This window comes from Netta rufina (genome assembly GCF_964035555.1).
Source record: "Netta rufina genome assembly, chromosome: 6".
NCBI classification, from domain to species: domain Eukaryota; kingdom Metazoa; phylum Chordata; class Aves; order Anseriformes; family Anatidae; genus Netta; species Netta rufina.
Window position 1 is genome coordinate 36,395,071 of NC_140129.1, and position 17,735 is coordinate 36,412,805.

Below are 17,735 nucleotides of genomic sequence, written 5' to 3' on the forward strand. Positions count from 1 at the left end.
GTCCAGTCGTGACTCTACCACCGACTTCCTACATGAATATGCACGAATCAATTAAACCTCTGAATGCATCAATTTCCTTTTCAATGTAGCAATGATAATAATAATAATAGCTGCCTATTGTATGGGGCACCGCATGTAATATTTTTAATGCCTGCTAATGAAATGTGCTATTAATTATTAGAGTGTAGTTTGGCTTTGAAAGCCAAGGATGAGTGCGCCTCAACTTTGCATTCAAAGTGACACAACCAAAAACCTCGACCGCTTCCAAAATGCGGAGTCAAATGGTATTTCAATCTGCATTGGGGCTTTCAGATCCGTGCAGAGAGGCTGCATTGAGGTTTGCAGCTAAGGGGTTAATCGGACGAGATGGGAGTGGTTACGGGCTTGGTGCCACAGGTTTTGCCCTTTGTGGCTTCTCACATCCCAGACTTGGAAAATATGAGCTGTGATACTGAGAAAGGTAAGAAGCCAGCACAGCCCCATAGTGATAAATGAGTTTGCATCATCTGTCATTAGAACTTCCTGCCAACAGGGTCATTCCCTATTAAATTACCACTTGTCAATGTTTAAAATACTGATTGATAAATGACTGTGCCAAAACTGATAACACGACAGCTTTTATTTTCTAATATTCTTGGTTACCACATTCTGCTACTTCAAGATACAGATATAGTAGGGATTTTTTTTTCCCAAGTACTTTAGTGAAAGACAATTTAATCTAATACAAAACTAGCAGGTACTGTATAATGATTGGTCCTGATATACATTACATACTATTCTTCTTGCCAAAATAAACCTACTGGCGATTTAGTGATACGGGTAGATCCAAGTTTCACATTTCATCAAATGCTAGTAATCTGTTTTATCAATATAAACTGCATTTTAATGAAAAAATTCTTTTCTTCAGTACACTTCACTTTTAATGCCCCAGAGTATAATAATTCGTTCATGCTGTAGAACAAGAATGTTTTACAAGACCTTAACTCTCCAGAGAAATTTCTCTGTAAATACAAAATGCAAGTTTTATGGGAATGTGTTGTATGCAACATGAGCAGTACCCAACATAATAAAAAACTGGGTTGCACAGAGAATTCTGCTTAAGTATCCTTGTGAGCTATTGTGAGTCTAAATGGTTATTATGACAGCACTGAGTTGAATACCTATACGACTGATAAAAGGGAGTCAGTAAAACTATTTCTGTCTCTGACTAGATAAAAAGAAATGAGGTTTTTGGAGAGTTTCACGGAAGAAATGCACCCCAGCAGACTGTTCAGGCAGGCATCCTGCTGGGAGGGCATTGTCAGGATGCTGCTGGAGAATCCTGCGGGCAAGACCCACACTTTTGGCTTATAAAAACCAGGCTGAGGCAATGGCTACTGCCCAGGGCTAGTATGGATGCTTGGGCATCCTGCCCCGACGGCACAAGGGCACGTGTGGAAGGAAGCGCCACGTGGGAGTGCGCCACTGGGTTTGGGTGTTTGAGTCGCCCTTCATAGAGTTCACCCAATTCCTCGCTGCTCTTAGCTCTCACCCTGAGGTACAGAGGGTGACCGACCCGCAACCAAAGCCCCAGAACTGAAATACTGAATTTTCTGCCCCTTTTTAGCCAGCACTGCGCTTTCCCCCCAGCTGGCGTTACGGCCCAGATCTTGCGAGCATCCCGCCCGCTGTCTAAGTGCCAACACCGGCACTCCGACTTCCAGCAGGCGAGAAGGAAAGCCATTCAGGGCAGTAATTTCCCTCACCCAGTTCTTCAGCAGCAAGCCCCAAGGTAGGAGCACTCTATTGGCGTTTTCTAATTATGCTAACTACCCATAAACTGTGGTGGCAGGGAGGCTATGCCTACTGGAGAGCACAGGGCACCGCGGAGCTACCCAAGCCACCCCTAAGCATGGGAGCTGGAATCACTGTCATTAGCATGGTATTCCACCTGAAGTAATATATACTATTGCACTGGAAGGCTAATTAGCCCAAAACTGTGCTTCTAAGGTACACTCCTTCCAACAGGCAAGCCAGCTCACTAGAGCTCACTCGGGTACCGCTGCAGTGCATCCCTCGGTGCAACACAGCCGCATCCCAGTGCTCATCCACAGCTTTGGGATCCTGGGGTTCAGGTCTTCCCCTGCTTGTTGGCATCTGTATTATCCAGCACTGCAAAGCTACTGCGTGGTGTTACGGTTACACGGGAAGAGGGAGCTCCTCAGTTATCTAAACAAGGGTCACAGCAAGCCTGATCCCAGAAAAGCAAGGTGGGATAATTATTATTTTTTTTTATTCCCCAAACCAGGCTCCTTCAAACATGACAGTCATGTTTCTGTACAAGAAATGCTGCCAGTGTCTTTTAAAAACCTCAGCTTTAGTTAGAAACTCCCCTAACTGGCCATAAAGTATTCTCAGAACTGGAAAATTCTGCCTCTCTTATGCTATAACTAAAAAATATAAAATTGAATGGTTGAAAATGTCCCGTTAACTGTGCTAAGTTATAAAAGCAAATTAAGAAACAACATTCTAAAATCTTTAATTCTACTCCAAAATGTGCAGATAGTACAAGACACTAACTAACAAGTTCCAATTAAAAGAAACTATTGCTGTCTTCGGCTGTCATCTCAGTCGTGTTTCTTCTGTATTATTCCACCTTAGCTCAACGTGCATTTTGGGCTCTTAGGAACATTACTTCCTTCTTGCTTATAAAAATGCATTCCTTTTCTGTCACATCATGATAATGGTAAAGATATAGTACAATCAGTGGACTAGTATTAATAACTAAAATCTACATTACAATTTCAATTGAAATGAATTCCAAGGAGCGCCCAACCTGACCCAGCTTTACCAATTGCCAAAGATGGCATCGATGCAGATGGAGTGAGAGAACTCATACAGTTATCAGCAGAGAACATCCAGAGGTGTACCAGCAGGGTTTGTGGGTGTAAGGAAATCTAAGTACCACAGACAGCATCACTGGAGAGTTTTGTTCTTGTACCGTAGTTTTTGAGTGCACAAACAAAACCGGGTGATATCAAAATAAACTCTATTGATAGTATAGACCCCAAAAAGTTTTTTCTTACATTATAATAGAAAATAAATTGAAATTTAACAATGACAACGTAAGTGTGAATTACAACATATTTCATTTGCTGAGTAAAATCTGTTACCCAGCACATATGGCTCATAAGACCAGCTACTGGTCTACATTCCTTGCAATACCTCTACAGTAAGAAGTGACAGCCTTAACTTGGACTTTTATTTGTCTATAAGCTTAGAAGTGTTGTGATATACACTTCTACATAACACACTTTATCAGAATGGATAAAGAGAAGAATTCAAAGTCAGAAACGATGGAGGGTGAATATATATATGGAATAGCTGTGGTACCACAGGATGCCGTACGGAAGCTACTCATTGTCACAACTAGAGAACAGGAAGATTAGGTCCGAAAATTTCTTATTCTGCTAAATCCTCAAAGCCTTTCATCTCTTTTCATGGTCAGATAAGGACCACAGTCTGGTTGTTTGCTCTGGGAACAAGAGGTGCCCTTACGACAAATCTTTATTATAAAATAAGTCTCCTCATAAAATGCATCAGTAACTTTTTCTCACAGGTAGTATAAAAGCAGTGATTAGATGCCCATCTCAAGTATTTAAATACACACTATGCAGAGGTATAATGCTACATCTGATATCTCCTTCGTCGTTATGCCTTCACTCTTAACTGATCATTTACTGTGCTGCTTGTGCTAGGTTGTGGAGCCATCATCTCCAGTAATCACATTAAAAGGTAAATACATTACAGGATTTAATCATATGACATGCTCTTTTAATACACTGGTTTTTGATCAAAGGTCAGACATATTTTCTTTTATTTACCCTACAGTTGCAGTATTAAACCAAAATAATCTTAAAAAGATCAAGAGCACAGGTGTGATGATGATTTCTTTGATCTCACCTCAGTCCAAATTAAGGTTATATTTAAGACACAAGCACACCCTTCAACATTCACATGTGAAATAAAAGAGGTCAAAGTAAAGAAAAAATCACCCTGGTTATTTTGCCTTCAGAATTTTTAAATATTTTCCCAACATCTCAGCAAAATTATGCATTTTAAAAAGACTGCAGGCACTGAAATGATTGTCAGTCATGCAAATAATCACTTACTTACACTGTATGAGTTTGGTTTGGATAAAGCAAATTACCATTTGAAAATAACTTGAAAAACACTCTGGGCTAAGAGCTTGCTTTATAAATTTTAGCTTGGCCACAATTTTTCTTAACCTTTTTCTCCTCAATCTCCACTCAGTCACTATAGTAATGCAGACTAAATTAAAAAACAGCATTCAGTTGCCACAGGTGCATTCAACATTATTTAAAGCCTGATCTTGTAAAGAAATAGTAAATATTGGCTGCAGCTGAAGGTCAGAAACCAAACAACTTATACAGAAGCTTTCCTCTCCTATGTTTCCCTTATTTCTGTGCTAATAATACTGCTTCTTGCTTTAAAAAGAATAGAACTTATATCTAGAGGTAGTTTTTGACTAAAACGTATGTTAGGAATAACAGATTACAGCTGATATTAATCCATGTTTCTAAATATTCTGCTGAGAAAGTTGCTCAGTCACACAGTTATGTTTATGGGCATCTTAGTTTTGTCCATCTGCTGCTGAAAATGGCTTTTCAATATGATGTCAAGTGCAACAACCACAATAAAAACATGAGCGGTGTGTCCTGCTTTGTGAGATGAGAATTAACATGAGAGCTGGACATTAACAAGAGCATGTGATGAGACCTTTCCACTTCACCACTTGGGTAGCAGATCACCAGTTTTACCAAAGAAATCTTCTGCTTTCTTAGCAGAAACCTTAGAGACATGGTCTCTAAGAAGCCAAGGGCGATCCTTGGAGATGTACAGGTTTGGATCTCCACTGCCATACAGACAGCCAAGGCCCTAAGCAACACTGGAGGATTTTCACCCACTTGACAAAAATATAGCTTTAAAGACTTCACTTTAGGCATTGATTTTTAAAGGATTTGCATTAGTGCTTTAGAATATGTTTACCAAGTGACTGAAATGCAAACTTTGCACCATAAACATCAATAGAGTGCGAGGCCTGAGACTTAAAACCTCTGTACCCCAAACTACCACAGGCACACATTTAGTCCTTGAAGTAACATGAAGTACAAGCTGGCTGGGACAAATATCTCAAGTGTGACCAGAAGTTGCTACCAGACCAAAAGCTGGACTCCTGCAGAGTCATGACACTGCTTTCCACCCCTATTTCAGCAAAAAATGTCCCCAGCATCATGAGTTTTTTAAGAGTATAATCAAATTGCAGAATCATACTATCTCTATTTAGTACCGGTCCCACTGAAGCAAAGTTCCTGTTCGGTGGGAGGAGAGCTCCTTGTAATAGGAAAAACAATTGTGCCAGGTTTAATCAAAAGTGAAAAGGATCTGGTGAATGTTCCCTTTGAGCCACATAACCCACTGCTAATTTCAAGATGGGCTCTGAAACAAGGGTAATAAAAAACGTCCTTCATAGTAACTGAGGAAGACTGAAGAGCAACTGCAACTGCAGCTAATGCTAAAATCTGCAAGTCTGCTCTGTGCTACTGAAATGTTTTTCACCTACCTGGAAAGCAATAAAATAAGAGGTAGGGGAGGGAGGAGGGAATAAAATCCCACTACAACATACCAAGGGAAATATAGCCTCTTGACTACAGCCTTATCGCTTTTACTGTTCTCTAGAATTTCTTTCTCCTCCTTGACCTCTCCTGCACAAACAAATACATGGAGCTGAGGCGCAGACAACTTTTTAAAAACTGAAACAAGTGGGAAATTATTCACACTGAGGGATGGAAGTTTGTACGACACGCTTGGCAAACCTACCGGTCCCAGGGCGGGTGGATCAGATTCTGCCTGAACAGCCCCTGATTATTGAAGCACGATGATCGATCGATTGAGGGGTTGTGCTCATTAACAAAGTCTTTACTTAACAATGCCTTAACTGATTACTTAAAACTTCACAATAAATAGGTAGTTTTGACAGACTGGAAGCAATTTATGATGTGGAAAATGTACTGACCTGCTCACATCAGGAAACCTGACTGGAAAGTAAAGAACTTGGCACTTTGGTCTGATTATTTTTTCCAAATCCTTTGGTCTGTGGTCAGGAATCAACTTCATAAATTTTCCAATGGATGTAAGAAATGATTCCATATTAAAAGCAGAGTTGAACACCACAACATCAGCAACCAAACTGTAAAAAGTGGTTAAGAGTAATGAACACACTGCTGCTGCAAAAAGAATGGAGTTATTTCAAATGCAATGAAAACAGGATACACATTCTCATAGACAAAAGATGTAAGTGTAATGTCAAGAAATGTCAGCTTTTTCAGGTCAATTAGAAGTAACATATATACCTTAATTAGAAATGTTCTGATTTCTGTCCATTTATACTTTGAAATATTTTTGAACTTTTTGTTAAAGACTGAATAAAAATATATTATTACCAATCTAAAGGAGCAAATACAATTCTATCCATAGATCATGTTTTTATTCATAACATGGTAAGACTAATATTACTACCATTGTCTCTCAAAAAAAACACTAAAAACAGATAGAAAAGGCACACTGTCATTTGACTTCAGTAGAATTAAACTTGGAAGAAGAAGAAAATTCCTTATGGAAAATCCTTTTACTGAAGGACAACTTACCTTTGGTTAACTTACCTTTGACTGACCAAGTGGGTCAAGTAGCAAAATCCTAGAGAATTAGAACTTTCTTTTAACCTATGCATGATAACCCTGATGAAAAGTGCATGCACTAAACAAAAAATTCATACTACATAGCACACAATATATATTAAAAAAAAAGGTTTGATATATTAATACTGATACATTAATACATATTGTGTTAATACTGATTAATACAATAATATTGATGTATTAAATATAAATATATTGTTTATATATTTATATATTGTTCCTTAGTGCTGTGTTTTAAAACCAACCAGATCTAGAATTTTAAGATGCAGATAAAATAATAATTTAGGAGTTATTTCTCAAATAGTTGGTCTGGGGAAAGCAGGAAGGTACCAAGCCCCTGCAATGCCCGCAGTGCATCCAGGCAGCTCCGACATGACCTCACCTATGATGGCAAGCACACAGTGCTGCCGGAGGGAAGCGTGCTTTATGGCCTGTGGGTTTTCTCCCTACGTTACACAGTTCAGCACAGACCCATGGGTTGTAAGATACATGGAGGACACGTGTGTGTAAGTCACTGGGCTGGTGAAAAGTATATTTGAGGTGAGAGCCTGTCATTCATCCTCACGGTCAAGAAAGAAAACTGACACTGCTCCCCGGAGCAGCAGGAGCCAGCAGGAAAAGCAAAAAACCACGGGAGAGAGAAATCATCCTTTTCAAGCAGGCCACGGGAGTCAAAATGTTTTCCGGAATCCCACACACTTCCCTGCCCGTGATTTTTTACCCTTTGCTGCCCGAGACTTTGCAGCAATGCTGCAGCCACCTTCCTGCACTGACTTACAGATGGCACGAGGCAACAGGAGCCCCAGCTGCTCTGCTGCTGGCACATAACAAAGGCTCCACACATCTCCACCTCTGCTCGTCTTGTACACTGAGCCTCGTCTGTCCAACTTTTTCCTGGAGGCTCTGCAGATCACTGCCAAATTAGAAAGCTCCTGTCAGCCCTGCAGCCTGAGCGGCTACCAGGAAAGGAGTTTCACCTTTGAAAAGTGTGATTTTATTACCAGGGTTATTTCAGCCCTTCGGAATCATTAAGGATAAAAAAGTCTTTCTTAATGATTGAAGAAGGTTCCAAGAGTTTCAATTTCAATTTTCTCCAAAACATCTATGCAAACTGCACAGAAAGATACAATTGGAAATATACAGCTAGAAAGATGTATCTTGGAAAGATGTATTCTCACATTTCTGGCATTTCTAACAGATTTGGAAGATGGCAAGATGGCATTTCTTTGCAGATGACCACTAGGTAGTTACAAACTATATAGAGGAGATGGCTGCTATTTGCTGTTAAAAATGGGGTTTCTGCAGCAACAAAAATGAAAGATGAACATTATATAATTACACTGAGAAGCTATTGGAGGCTGAAGGAAACAGAATGGAGCATCTACACAATTTGTTTCTGGGGGGGTGAGGCAAAAGAAGATATTTGTATTATTTAAAAAATGCATGTTTTGAGGATAATGTATGTCAGCTTACAATAGAGGTGTGAAAAATAACTGCTCTAAGTAGTTGCCTCAGTGCCAGAAAAAGAACTTTTAACGTTGTAAAATCTGAAAACGGCTGCTACTATTTTCAAAAGGTCTTTTGCTCTCCTCTCCCACTCTACTCTCAGCAAGTGAAACGTGTTGCAAATGCAGGGGCAGCAGCAGCTACGAGATGGTCAGAGTACACCCAGATCATTTTCTGGGAAGTTCGAGTATCAGCCAGCTTATATCATAACGATGCAAAAGCTTAACTTATATCTTAAAATGCTCAATCCCTAGTCCTAATAATTCTCCTAATAGCTGATAGGTAGGAAAGATCATTCAAATCAATTTGTTTCAGCTCAGTTTTGCTGTTTCACTTAGGTTTGTACAGAGTCTTACCACAAAGCTTTTCAGTGTTGCCGTTATTAACTTCTTTCATTAACTCAGATTCAAGAAATACATTTGTTTTTAGCAACAATAAAGGACCGCAGCCTTTAAAACGTCTGGGTATTTTAGTACTGCTCAATTTCTGAATACCAGATGAAAGAAATATAAGGATTTATCTGGTGTGTTTACTGCCCTCTCTTCACAAGAAAAGTGCTGCATTACATTTTAATTTCTGTTTATTTCCCTAAAACCCTCTATATAATTTCTGTTGGATGCAGTAAAAGCTATGGCCGAGCTGAAGATGCTTAGCTGGAGCTTCGCTAAGTGTATGTGAAACAAAGCATCTCGCTCGCTATGGCCAAGACACTGGGCCACGATGAGCAGGTAAGCCACAGCAAAGTACAGCTGGACTTTTATAAACTGAGATGAGTGCATTGATACATGGTTTGGGCCATAGCCCTTTTACCAGCAGCTCTTGGGGTCTCTGCTTGTACCTCTGTTTGCTGCAGGCTCACCATTTAAATGGAGGAGGACTCCTCGGACTGGCGATGCCGAACATCTGTACGTAGAAGGACACATTAAATGACATGGAGAGGTGCGAGAAACACGTACCATGAAAGAATCTGGTTGTATCCATACTGAAAATCCCTTTCCTTCCAGTTCTGGACAGGATACGCCAATTGGTTCTCATGGAAGTAGAGGACCTTTTTCAATTTGCCCAGGTCAGGGCGCAGGGCAGTGAGTTCAGCCAGGTTAAGCACCGAGCTTGCAAAGAGGATCCTGCAAACAAGGAGAGCAGTGTTCACCGCCTGCGAGCCTGCTCGCAGGGGTCACCCCTTCCCCTTTGCCTCCCCTTCTCCCCCCCCAAGAAAAACATAACCCCTATAGGGACACATCAATAGCTAAGCCTTAATACCATGTAGCAGCATTCGAAGTTTTGATCTCTTAAAAAGCAGCTGCTAAGAACCCAACTAGAAAAGCACTGAATCTCATTGGTCTTCCCGGCTCAGTTACAGAGAGATGCAAAATAAAAAAGCTGGATGGATTTTATTGAAAAAGGCAAGAAAAGCTGTATCTGAAGGACAAATGGAACAAAGATAAGGCTGACTAGGGAATACTTTGCTTGCCAGTTTCATTACACTTTACTTCTTTATGCAACCAACTACTGAAATTCAATATACGAGCAGGAATGGCACATGTTCGTGTTATGACATAAACCTTTTTGATTTATGCAGTACACTTATCTAGTGTTGTCTCTTTTTTTTTTTTTCACCCTTTTCCTGTGTTTTATTTTTCATTTTTATGAGGTATCCTATATAATGAAATGTTTGTATCCTTGCACCCCAGTCTCGCCACAGCACAATTCCACAATCCACAGCGTTGCTCACATCCTTCAGGTATATCAGGCAAGCACAAAGCTAACAAGCTGCTGTCTTAGCCTTTTATAACCAAATAGGCTATCAGAAAACGAACGTATTTAAATGCCTACTATAAATTTGTGACCCTGCTGAAACCAGTGGTGAATTTCCCCCAATTTCTCCACGAGTGTTTTGTCCCCTGCCTAACACAGCTTTCATATAAACTGATGTCTGAAGCTACAGAGAGCTGCAGACATTCATGGTAAAAATTTCTCATCAAAAACACTTAAAAAATGAGATCAGGCATTTTATTGTACATAAAACATTAAGCTTTCATATAGTTCTTTTAAATGTAGAACATTTCTGACTTGTTTTTGCTATGCACCATTTTTAGTAGTTCAGATTCAGAATCTGATGTACAAAATGTTTAATTCTTTTAAAATCTTTTCAATTTCTTCCTATTTTTGCATAGATTTTAGTGTTCAAGATTTCTACCAACCTGCCATCACTGATATTATAAACTTCCAACTCTGGCTGACAAAACTTGTGCGTTTCCCCAAAGAACCATAAATAAATAAATAAATAAATAAATAAATATCATTTTATCACCTACACTAATATGCACTGTCTTTAGGTAATCTGCATCCAGAGGACAAACACTTCCTAGAGAACAGATCCTGTATCCATCTTAATCAACGTGAGTCGATGCTAATCTGGAAGGCTTACCAAAGTACGAGATGAATGTTATTGCCTTGTTCATCAAATATTTGGTTTTTCTAAAGGGACTCTCAAACAGAATGGCAATTAAGATACGAGCACTGGTTTATTATGAGCCGTACAAAGACCAAAAAATAGTTTTAGGTAAGTCATCACTTCTTTGTCACAAGGAGTAACAAATGGCCTGTGGAGCTCACGGTGGCCTGGTGGCAGATTCAGAGCAGAGGTTTGGAAATCAACGTTTCCTACAGGTGGTACAATGCGCCTGCCCAGAGATGGTTGGGAGTGAGTTTAGGGTGACAATGACAACCAACAGGAGAAAGCACGTGCCACATACTCCACAAATAAGATTAATGGCTATGTGGGAAGATGGTGGCTATTTCTGGGGTGCATCATACCTCATCTGTCCTTTCCATTCCACTGACTTCTCAAAAAACTTTTTTTTGATGAGTTCGGGAGAAACTGAGCTGACAGAGGACAGCGCCTATGCACTTGGCTGCGTTTGAATGAGGAAATGAAGAAAAGAGATGGCACATTGGGACTAAAGGTAGGGAAAGCAGAGCAGGACATGAAGGGAAGGGTGGGAAGAGCATGGAGAGGGTGTCAAGGTCAAGGGGACAACTGGAGAGACAAGGGCAGCAGGGAGCACGATGAGAAATGAGAACAGAGATCCAAGCTTGGGCACCACCACTTGGCTCTGAAATACCTGAACCCACTCAGATGAACAAAGGAGTACCTATCAGAGGGAGATGAAAAAGGTGGTTATATCTACAGGAAAGGAAAATAATCTTTGTGGTACTGGTTTAGACAAACTGAAGGAATCCAGCAGCAGCATCAGAGAGCTGCAGGCTGGCTTTAGTAAGGCAGGAAAGGACAGAAGAAACTTGGAAAGCTTGCAAGAGGTAGACCTAAATTTTCTACAGCATAACTGGGAAGTGCTAAGAATTAACAAGCTGATCACTTATCACTGCCCAGCTCATAAATAAACCAGTGTCAAGAGAAAATTGTTGTAATTACTAGCAAATTCAGCTTTAGAACCTGGAGTGACACTGCTTACGTTTCTTACGGCAAAAAAAGGACCGAATTGGTAATGGCACCAGAAAACACCCCCCACATCCACCTGCAGTTCTCAGCGCTTCCAGGACTGACGGCCACAAACACGAGCTGCTCTCCTGTTTGTTTCTCTGCCAGCGTAAAAGCTGCTAACTACCAGCAATAACCAATTTCTTCGGCTTTGCAAGCCTAAATAACACCTGACAGCCCGAGTCACTGCGAACATGCCCAGGGAGCAGCCGTGGACGTGGCTAATGGACTCACGCAGGGCACTGGAGGATATGCTGCGCTGCATTTCCACTTAACACCTATTACAAGGGGAAGAAGGGAAAGTTTATTATAATGTAACGTGCGACATAAATATATGTCAGTTGTCATTCCGTGTGACATCAACTTCCATTTTACCTCGGGTGATTATTTAAGCAATAAATCCTAACAAGGTGAGCTTTCTGTATCCGGGAGGTAGAGACACAAGGTGATAGCAAGAACGCTCCCAACATGATAATTCCTGACAGCTGCTGCTTGAGCACAAGTTAAATTGAACAGTTTATCTCAGCATAAAGATGTTATAAGGTTTTATGTTTAATTTAAAAAAATTAACATAAAACCCAGAGAAAGCAGAGTTAGGCAATCTTTCACAAACATGACATACTACAATCACTGTATAAGCTGGATTAGTACTTATTACCATGCTACTAGAGAATTAAGCTGTTTTTAGACCACCAAAGAGCTTTAAATTGCAACTTTTGTCTCTGTAAGAGAAACCTATATTTAAAACGTCTGCTAAATTCAAATTAACTGCTACATCATTAACTCGCCACCTCACACAAAAAAATAAAAAAATTAAACTGCCATTATAGCATCCTTATCTAGGCCGATCGTATAATGGACGCGGGACCCCTCGCTAAATACACGGGGCAGCTCATCGCAAAGCTGAAGGTCACGCTGGTAACGCCCCAGCTGTCCCCTCCGAGATGTCCCCAGGCTCTTTCCACCCCCGGGCCCATGGCACGCACAGCAGCACCGGCGCCTGGAGCCCGGCCAGCTTTCGGGGCCACCATCCGCACAAGCCGTGGTCTTACGCTAAGCCTGTGCTTAATTCGAAGCACTTAATAGCCCGCCTGACTTCTGAGGGCCTACTTAGGTGAATTAAGTTAAGCGTGTGCTTAATTTATACAAATATTCAGGGGAGGGAGGCTGGGCACGCTTGCAGACTCAGAGCTGGGATGCATACGGAGAGCAACCTGACCTTTGCTGTTGTCTTTCACGTTATGTTACTCCAACGGACTGAAAAGCCGTAAAATTAAAAATAAAAAAAGGAAAGGCTTTTTATATTACCAGCAGACAAAATGCCTGATACAGGTTTCCATTTACATCAAGCAAATTATAGAAGTGAAGGTGCTAAAGTATATTTATTTTGTTTAATAAATCTTCTTCATGTCACGTAACCATGATTTACTCTTTTATGAAACTGCCCTAAATCTTTCAATTAAATTCCCATGCAACCTAACTAAAAACACATTTCGCTTTCCCCCCTGGGAGACCACACAGCGCATATTTACCTATCTGTGGATCTAGAGACCGAACTGTCTGATTCCCTGCGTTTATATCATGAAGTGGTTTTAAAGCAGCAGCTGATGTGTACTGGGACCGTTCCTGGCATCGCCGCGCAAATGCCCTGCAGCCGGCCCTGCCTGGCGAGGGAGGATTGCTGGAGGGCGAGAGCCCACGGCGGCAGCCCCGACTCTCCTGCACTGCAGATGAAATCAAAGTCCGTGAATCCATGCTGCAAAACAACCACATTCACATCGAACTGAGCCTACGATTGAAGATGCGTCCATCTATGATTTCCTGATGTTTTAATTGGAAGGCCTAACGCCGTGTAGCACACAGCTTTAGACCCTCAGGCCATTCCCCAAAAGTGGCTTTATTCTGGGTGGGATGTGGGACTGCACTGTGCCCCGTCACACTGTGCTGCCCCCTCAAACCTCTGCAAAGAGCCACGGAGCAAGCAGAGGAGGAGAAGCGTGACCAGAAGCAGTCACCTTGAGAAATACAAGTTTCACGTGGTGCCTTCAAGCTCCCCAAGGACAAACCCAGGGCTTTGGTTCCTCCATCTCATCGCCAGCATGCAGCCCCCTTGGTTTCAGCCCAGCAACTGAAAACAAGTCCATGGATTTGGCTCAAAGTTATTTTTCAAGTGCAAACTGTACATCAAACGGCATTATTAATGTGTGCAACATTAAACAGAGCGGTTGTTTTCATTTATTACCACACACGTTTTTATACGATCAACTTGCAGAAGTTGCATTTTTATCACTGTATCAAGAATCCACAAATTGCAATCAGACAGAAAATGCTCTTCCATTTTCTATTAAACAATAGATGACTCTGAATTTCTGAATAATAAATACTAATAAATGGTAATATATGACTGTATACAATATAATAAAAATAAATTAACTCTAATGTTTTTGACATGGAATGTACAAATGTCAAAAATGCTTATAGATATGATAACATATATCTCATAAATTAAGTTTTAATAGATAGAGCATAATTTGAGATGTTTACAGAAATAATTAAGTCTTACTATTTTAACGGTCTTTATTTTTCAGAACAAATCACAAGGGTTGTCATGCCTTTCATCTTAATTAGGCCATGTGTTTGTCTTATTTATTTGTTGTGTATTTTCATAAACGTTTACAAATATTAATCGTAAAGAAAAATATTTTTTCCTCTTGCAGTAATTACTATACATACATATAGTACACAGCAATGGATTTTCATGGCTGCCACCAGCTCAGTAGTTTGGGATTTGGGGCTTGTCTTGTATATTAAAATGCAGCAAAAATTAATACTTTGTTTTGAACTCTCACTACCAATCTCCTTTTGATATTTTTATTCAAAAAACACTCCCTCATTTTACAGTACACTACTTTGGACTGTGGTTGAAAATCTTTTCCCTGCCGTGACAGACCTTAGCTACATTTTCCAAAAGAATTTACTACCTAGAAATCAGATCTTCCCATTTGTTGTATATACCAAATCCCAAACAACGCTCTAAGCCATCTGTATGAACATCTGCCATGTGATGTACCTGGAGCAGAGGGGGCTGCGTGTTCAGCCCCATTACTGCAGGTCCCATCCTTCCCTGCCTCTCCCCCCATGCTTTCAGCCCTCTGTTATGCCCCCAGGTAGGATGTCCCAGAGCCCCCACTCTCAACCCTCTGGCCTCACTGACGTTATTCACCAAGAGTAGGTCTATAAAATAGCAATTCTCTCACCTTGACAATAATCAAGGGGCTACACAAATGCAGTATTTCATTTGTAAATTATTTAGGTTCTCTGTCAATTCCTTCTTATCCCCATGAATGTTTATCTCAACTAAACAAAGTGTTTTCATAAAATAAAACCTCAAAAATCCATTTTTGGGGGCCAAATTCCTAGCTTGACACAACTATTTGAGAACTAGTCTGAAACACTTACCAGTATTTTCTATTTAACTCGAAAGATACTGGAAATGATGTGAAAGCAGTTAAAACTACTTTTCTCTTTAACACTGAGAAGTGAGCTTCAAAGAGTCTCTTTGAAAGAGAGACTTTTTAGGGAGGTGTCCTGTTTTGTTTGAATTGCTTTGGTTTTTAGGCAACAGCACTGAGGCTTCTTCAGTTTTATTAAGTGTGTGGTACTATTTTCTTTCCCTGATTTGTAATTAAATTTGGCTTCAATTAATTACTGACAGATGCACATTCTTACTTTAGTGGCCAGATTGTTCACCATGGGCTACATCGGCCTCTCCGCTTCCATGAAGAGAGAGGTCGAGACCAAGCAGCTCTTGCTGCAGCGATGGGGGGAAGGAGAAAGCCACAAATCCACATCACCTTCCTCGTTCAGACCTCACACTGTCGGCACTAAATAATGAAGGAAAGGCATTTTATTAGATCAGAACATAAGCAAATCAGTAGCCAGCGGTGGATGGCTTATGAGAGATGTAAAGACTAACTCTGCTCAAATATATGCTGTGAGATATATTTGCAAGAAGGTAAGAAGCAAGAAAAATAAAGTACAAGAAAAAGAAGACAACTATTTAACTAAGGGTGAATATACAGGATGTAGGAATGTATCATGAGAAGACTTTTTTAAAGGAAAAGACTTATAAAACTGGTGTTCTACTCAAACTAACCAGGTAACACTTGAATGGCATTGTTTACTGCTTTAAAGTCTGCACATTCATTTCACTGGGTCTGTTATCTGTCTAATTCTGGAACTAAAAAACAATACGTCAAATTACTGGCATGCAAAATGCAATTGTTCCTACCACCCAAAGGGTGGTGCACATCGTAACACTGCTCGTCAGCAGCAATGCTAAAGAGGAAACATTGAGGACATCTACTTCGTATCAGATGGTGCTTACTGAAAGGGGCTTGAGATGTCCTTTAAATGAAGAAACAGGTATTTTTTCCATCTTTATCTGTAATGATTTCAATATTTTTTTTTGTCGTAGTGGTATACACTCAGTGCATGGGTGCATACAGTGCATATACACGATGCTCTGTGCAGTGTAGAGCACCCTTGCACACAGACCTTCTCCTGAGCCCTGTGAAGACAACACTTAAATGGCAACACCACGTCAGGGCTGGAATGCAGAATGTGAATGGAGGAGTTGCTGTGCAGGTTTCTCCACGCCAAGGGAATGATTTCTATCCAGGAAGCTGCCAAGTAACTGAGGGAAGCGACTGAGCATTTCCAATCATTGGAGATGAAACATCCTGAGCACCTAGAACTAGAAAACTCCACATCTTTCCTTCGTTATAAAGTGCAACAAGTACAATTTTCTCACTGAACTCATCTTTGCGTTGCATATATTCTTCCATGTGAATACGTACATTGAGACTTCAGCAAATTTCAAAGCGTGGTGACTTTTTTCGTGGTGCACAAGTTAGCTAACTAGCATAGTATTATGTCCTGGCACTTGAACTGCTCCAGCACGGGAGCTTCCTGGCATCCCCCCTACAGGAGCAACACGGGAAGGGCATGGTGCCCCAGAACTGAGCCCCTGCCCCTTGCTCCTGGTATGCACTCTGCAAACAGGAGATGGAAAACAGCAGAATGTGACAACTTGAACGTTTTTAAGAGGAGTGAGTTCCTTTCCTTGTCCTTCTTGCCTTGACCGGTGGCAGGGAAAAAGTGACTGACCTGAAGCCAAAGAAGCTGATAAATGCAGTGGCTCTTCAAAGGCAGGGTAGTAGCTTCTCTTACAGTGATGGAAATGGATCCAGGATGACAAAGAGACAGTCATCATCGTAAATATATGGTCTTCACTGCGAGCGAGGTGGATTTATCCCAATCAAGTGGAATCAAACTCAATGCAGCACACAGCCACCCACCAAAACCAGTGAGAGTTTCACCTAAGAAAGGCATACATGAATGGACTCACTGACGAATGAAAAGTGAAGTAAAATAATGGCCAATTCCCCTTTATTTTAAAAAGCTTTGGCAAACTCAAAGCTCAAATCTTCTCCCAATTTTCACATTTACACATTTTATATTTTAAAACAACAGAAAACCCATGCACTTTGCACAATCGCAGAGAAGATGGGCAGGGTCTCAGCAGACCGGTTAGCAGTTTTACATTTCGAGTGCCCCCAAAATTCTGTTCTCCAAAACATTCCCGACTGCCACCTGTTTTGTATGTTGCTTTAGGCGCTTTGATATGTAAACACTTTTTTTTTTTTTCTTTTTTTTCAATTTTCAAGACAATCAGTAAAAGGACCTTAGTTTTCTTAGCGAATGGATTTCAGATTTTAATAATATTCCATGGTTCTGATTTCATCTCAGATAATCTATAAACGTCAAGTCCCTCTAAAAATATTTTTATGGAAGCTAATGCTCTTGCAGCTAGTTTTCACAAAAAAAAAATCCCATTGCACAGTATCAACCAAGGCAAAGCTAATGCTTAAGAATGGGGACCTCAAGAAAAGCAGGATTCTTCCCAG

The 17,735-nt window shown here is 40.6% G+C and overlaps 1 protein-coding gene across 11 annotated transcripts in view; it reads right to left on the bottom strand.

The window, feature by feature from the left end:
* GTDC1 (glycosyltransferase like domain containing 1) overlaps positions 1-17,735 on the bottom strand; it is a 192,966-nt gene that overhangs the window by 93,770 nt on the left and 81,461 nt on the right. For all 11 annotated transcript variants that reach the window (XM_084289177.1, XM_084289180.1, XM_084289171.1 and 8 more), the window contains 2 exons: positions 9,221-9,388; positions 6,077-6,250 (listed from right to left, as the gene is read on the bottom strand). In XM_084289177.1, the coding sequence (XP_084145303.1) occupies positions 6,077-6,250; positions 9,221-9,388 (342 nt within the window). The remainder of the gene's footprint in view (positions 1-6,076; positions 6,251-9,220; positions 9,389-17,735) is intronic.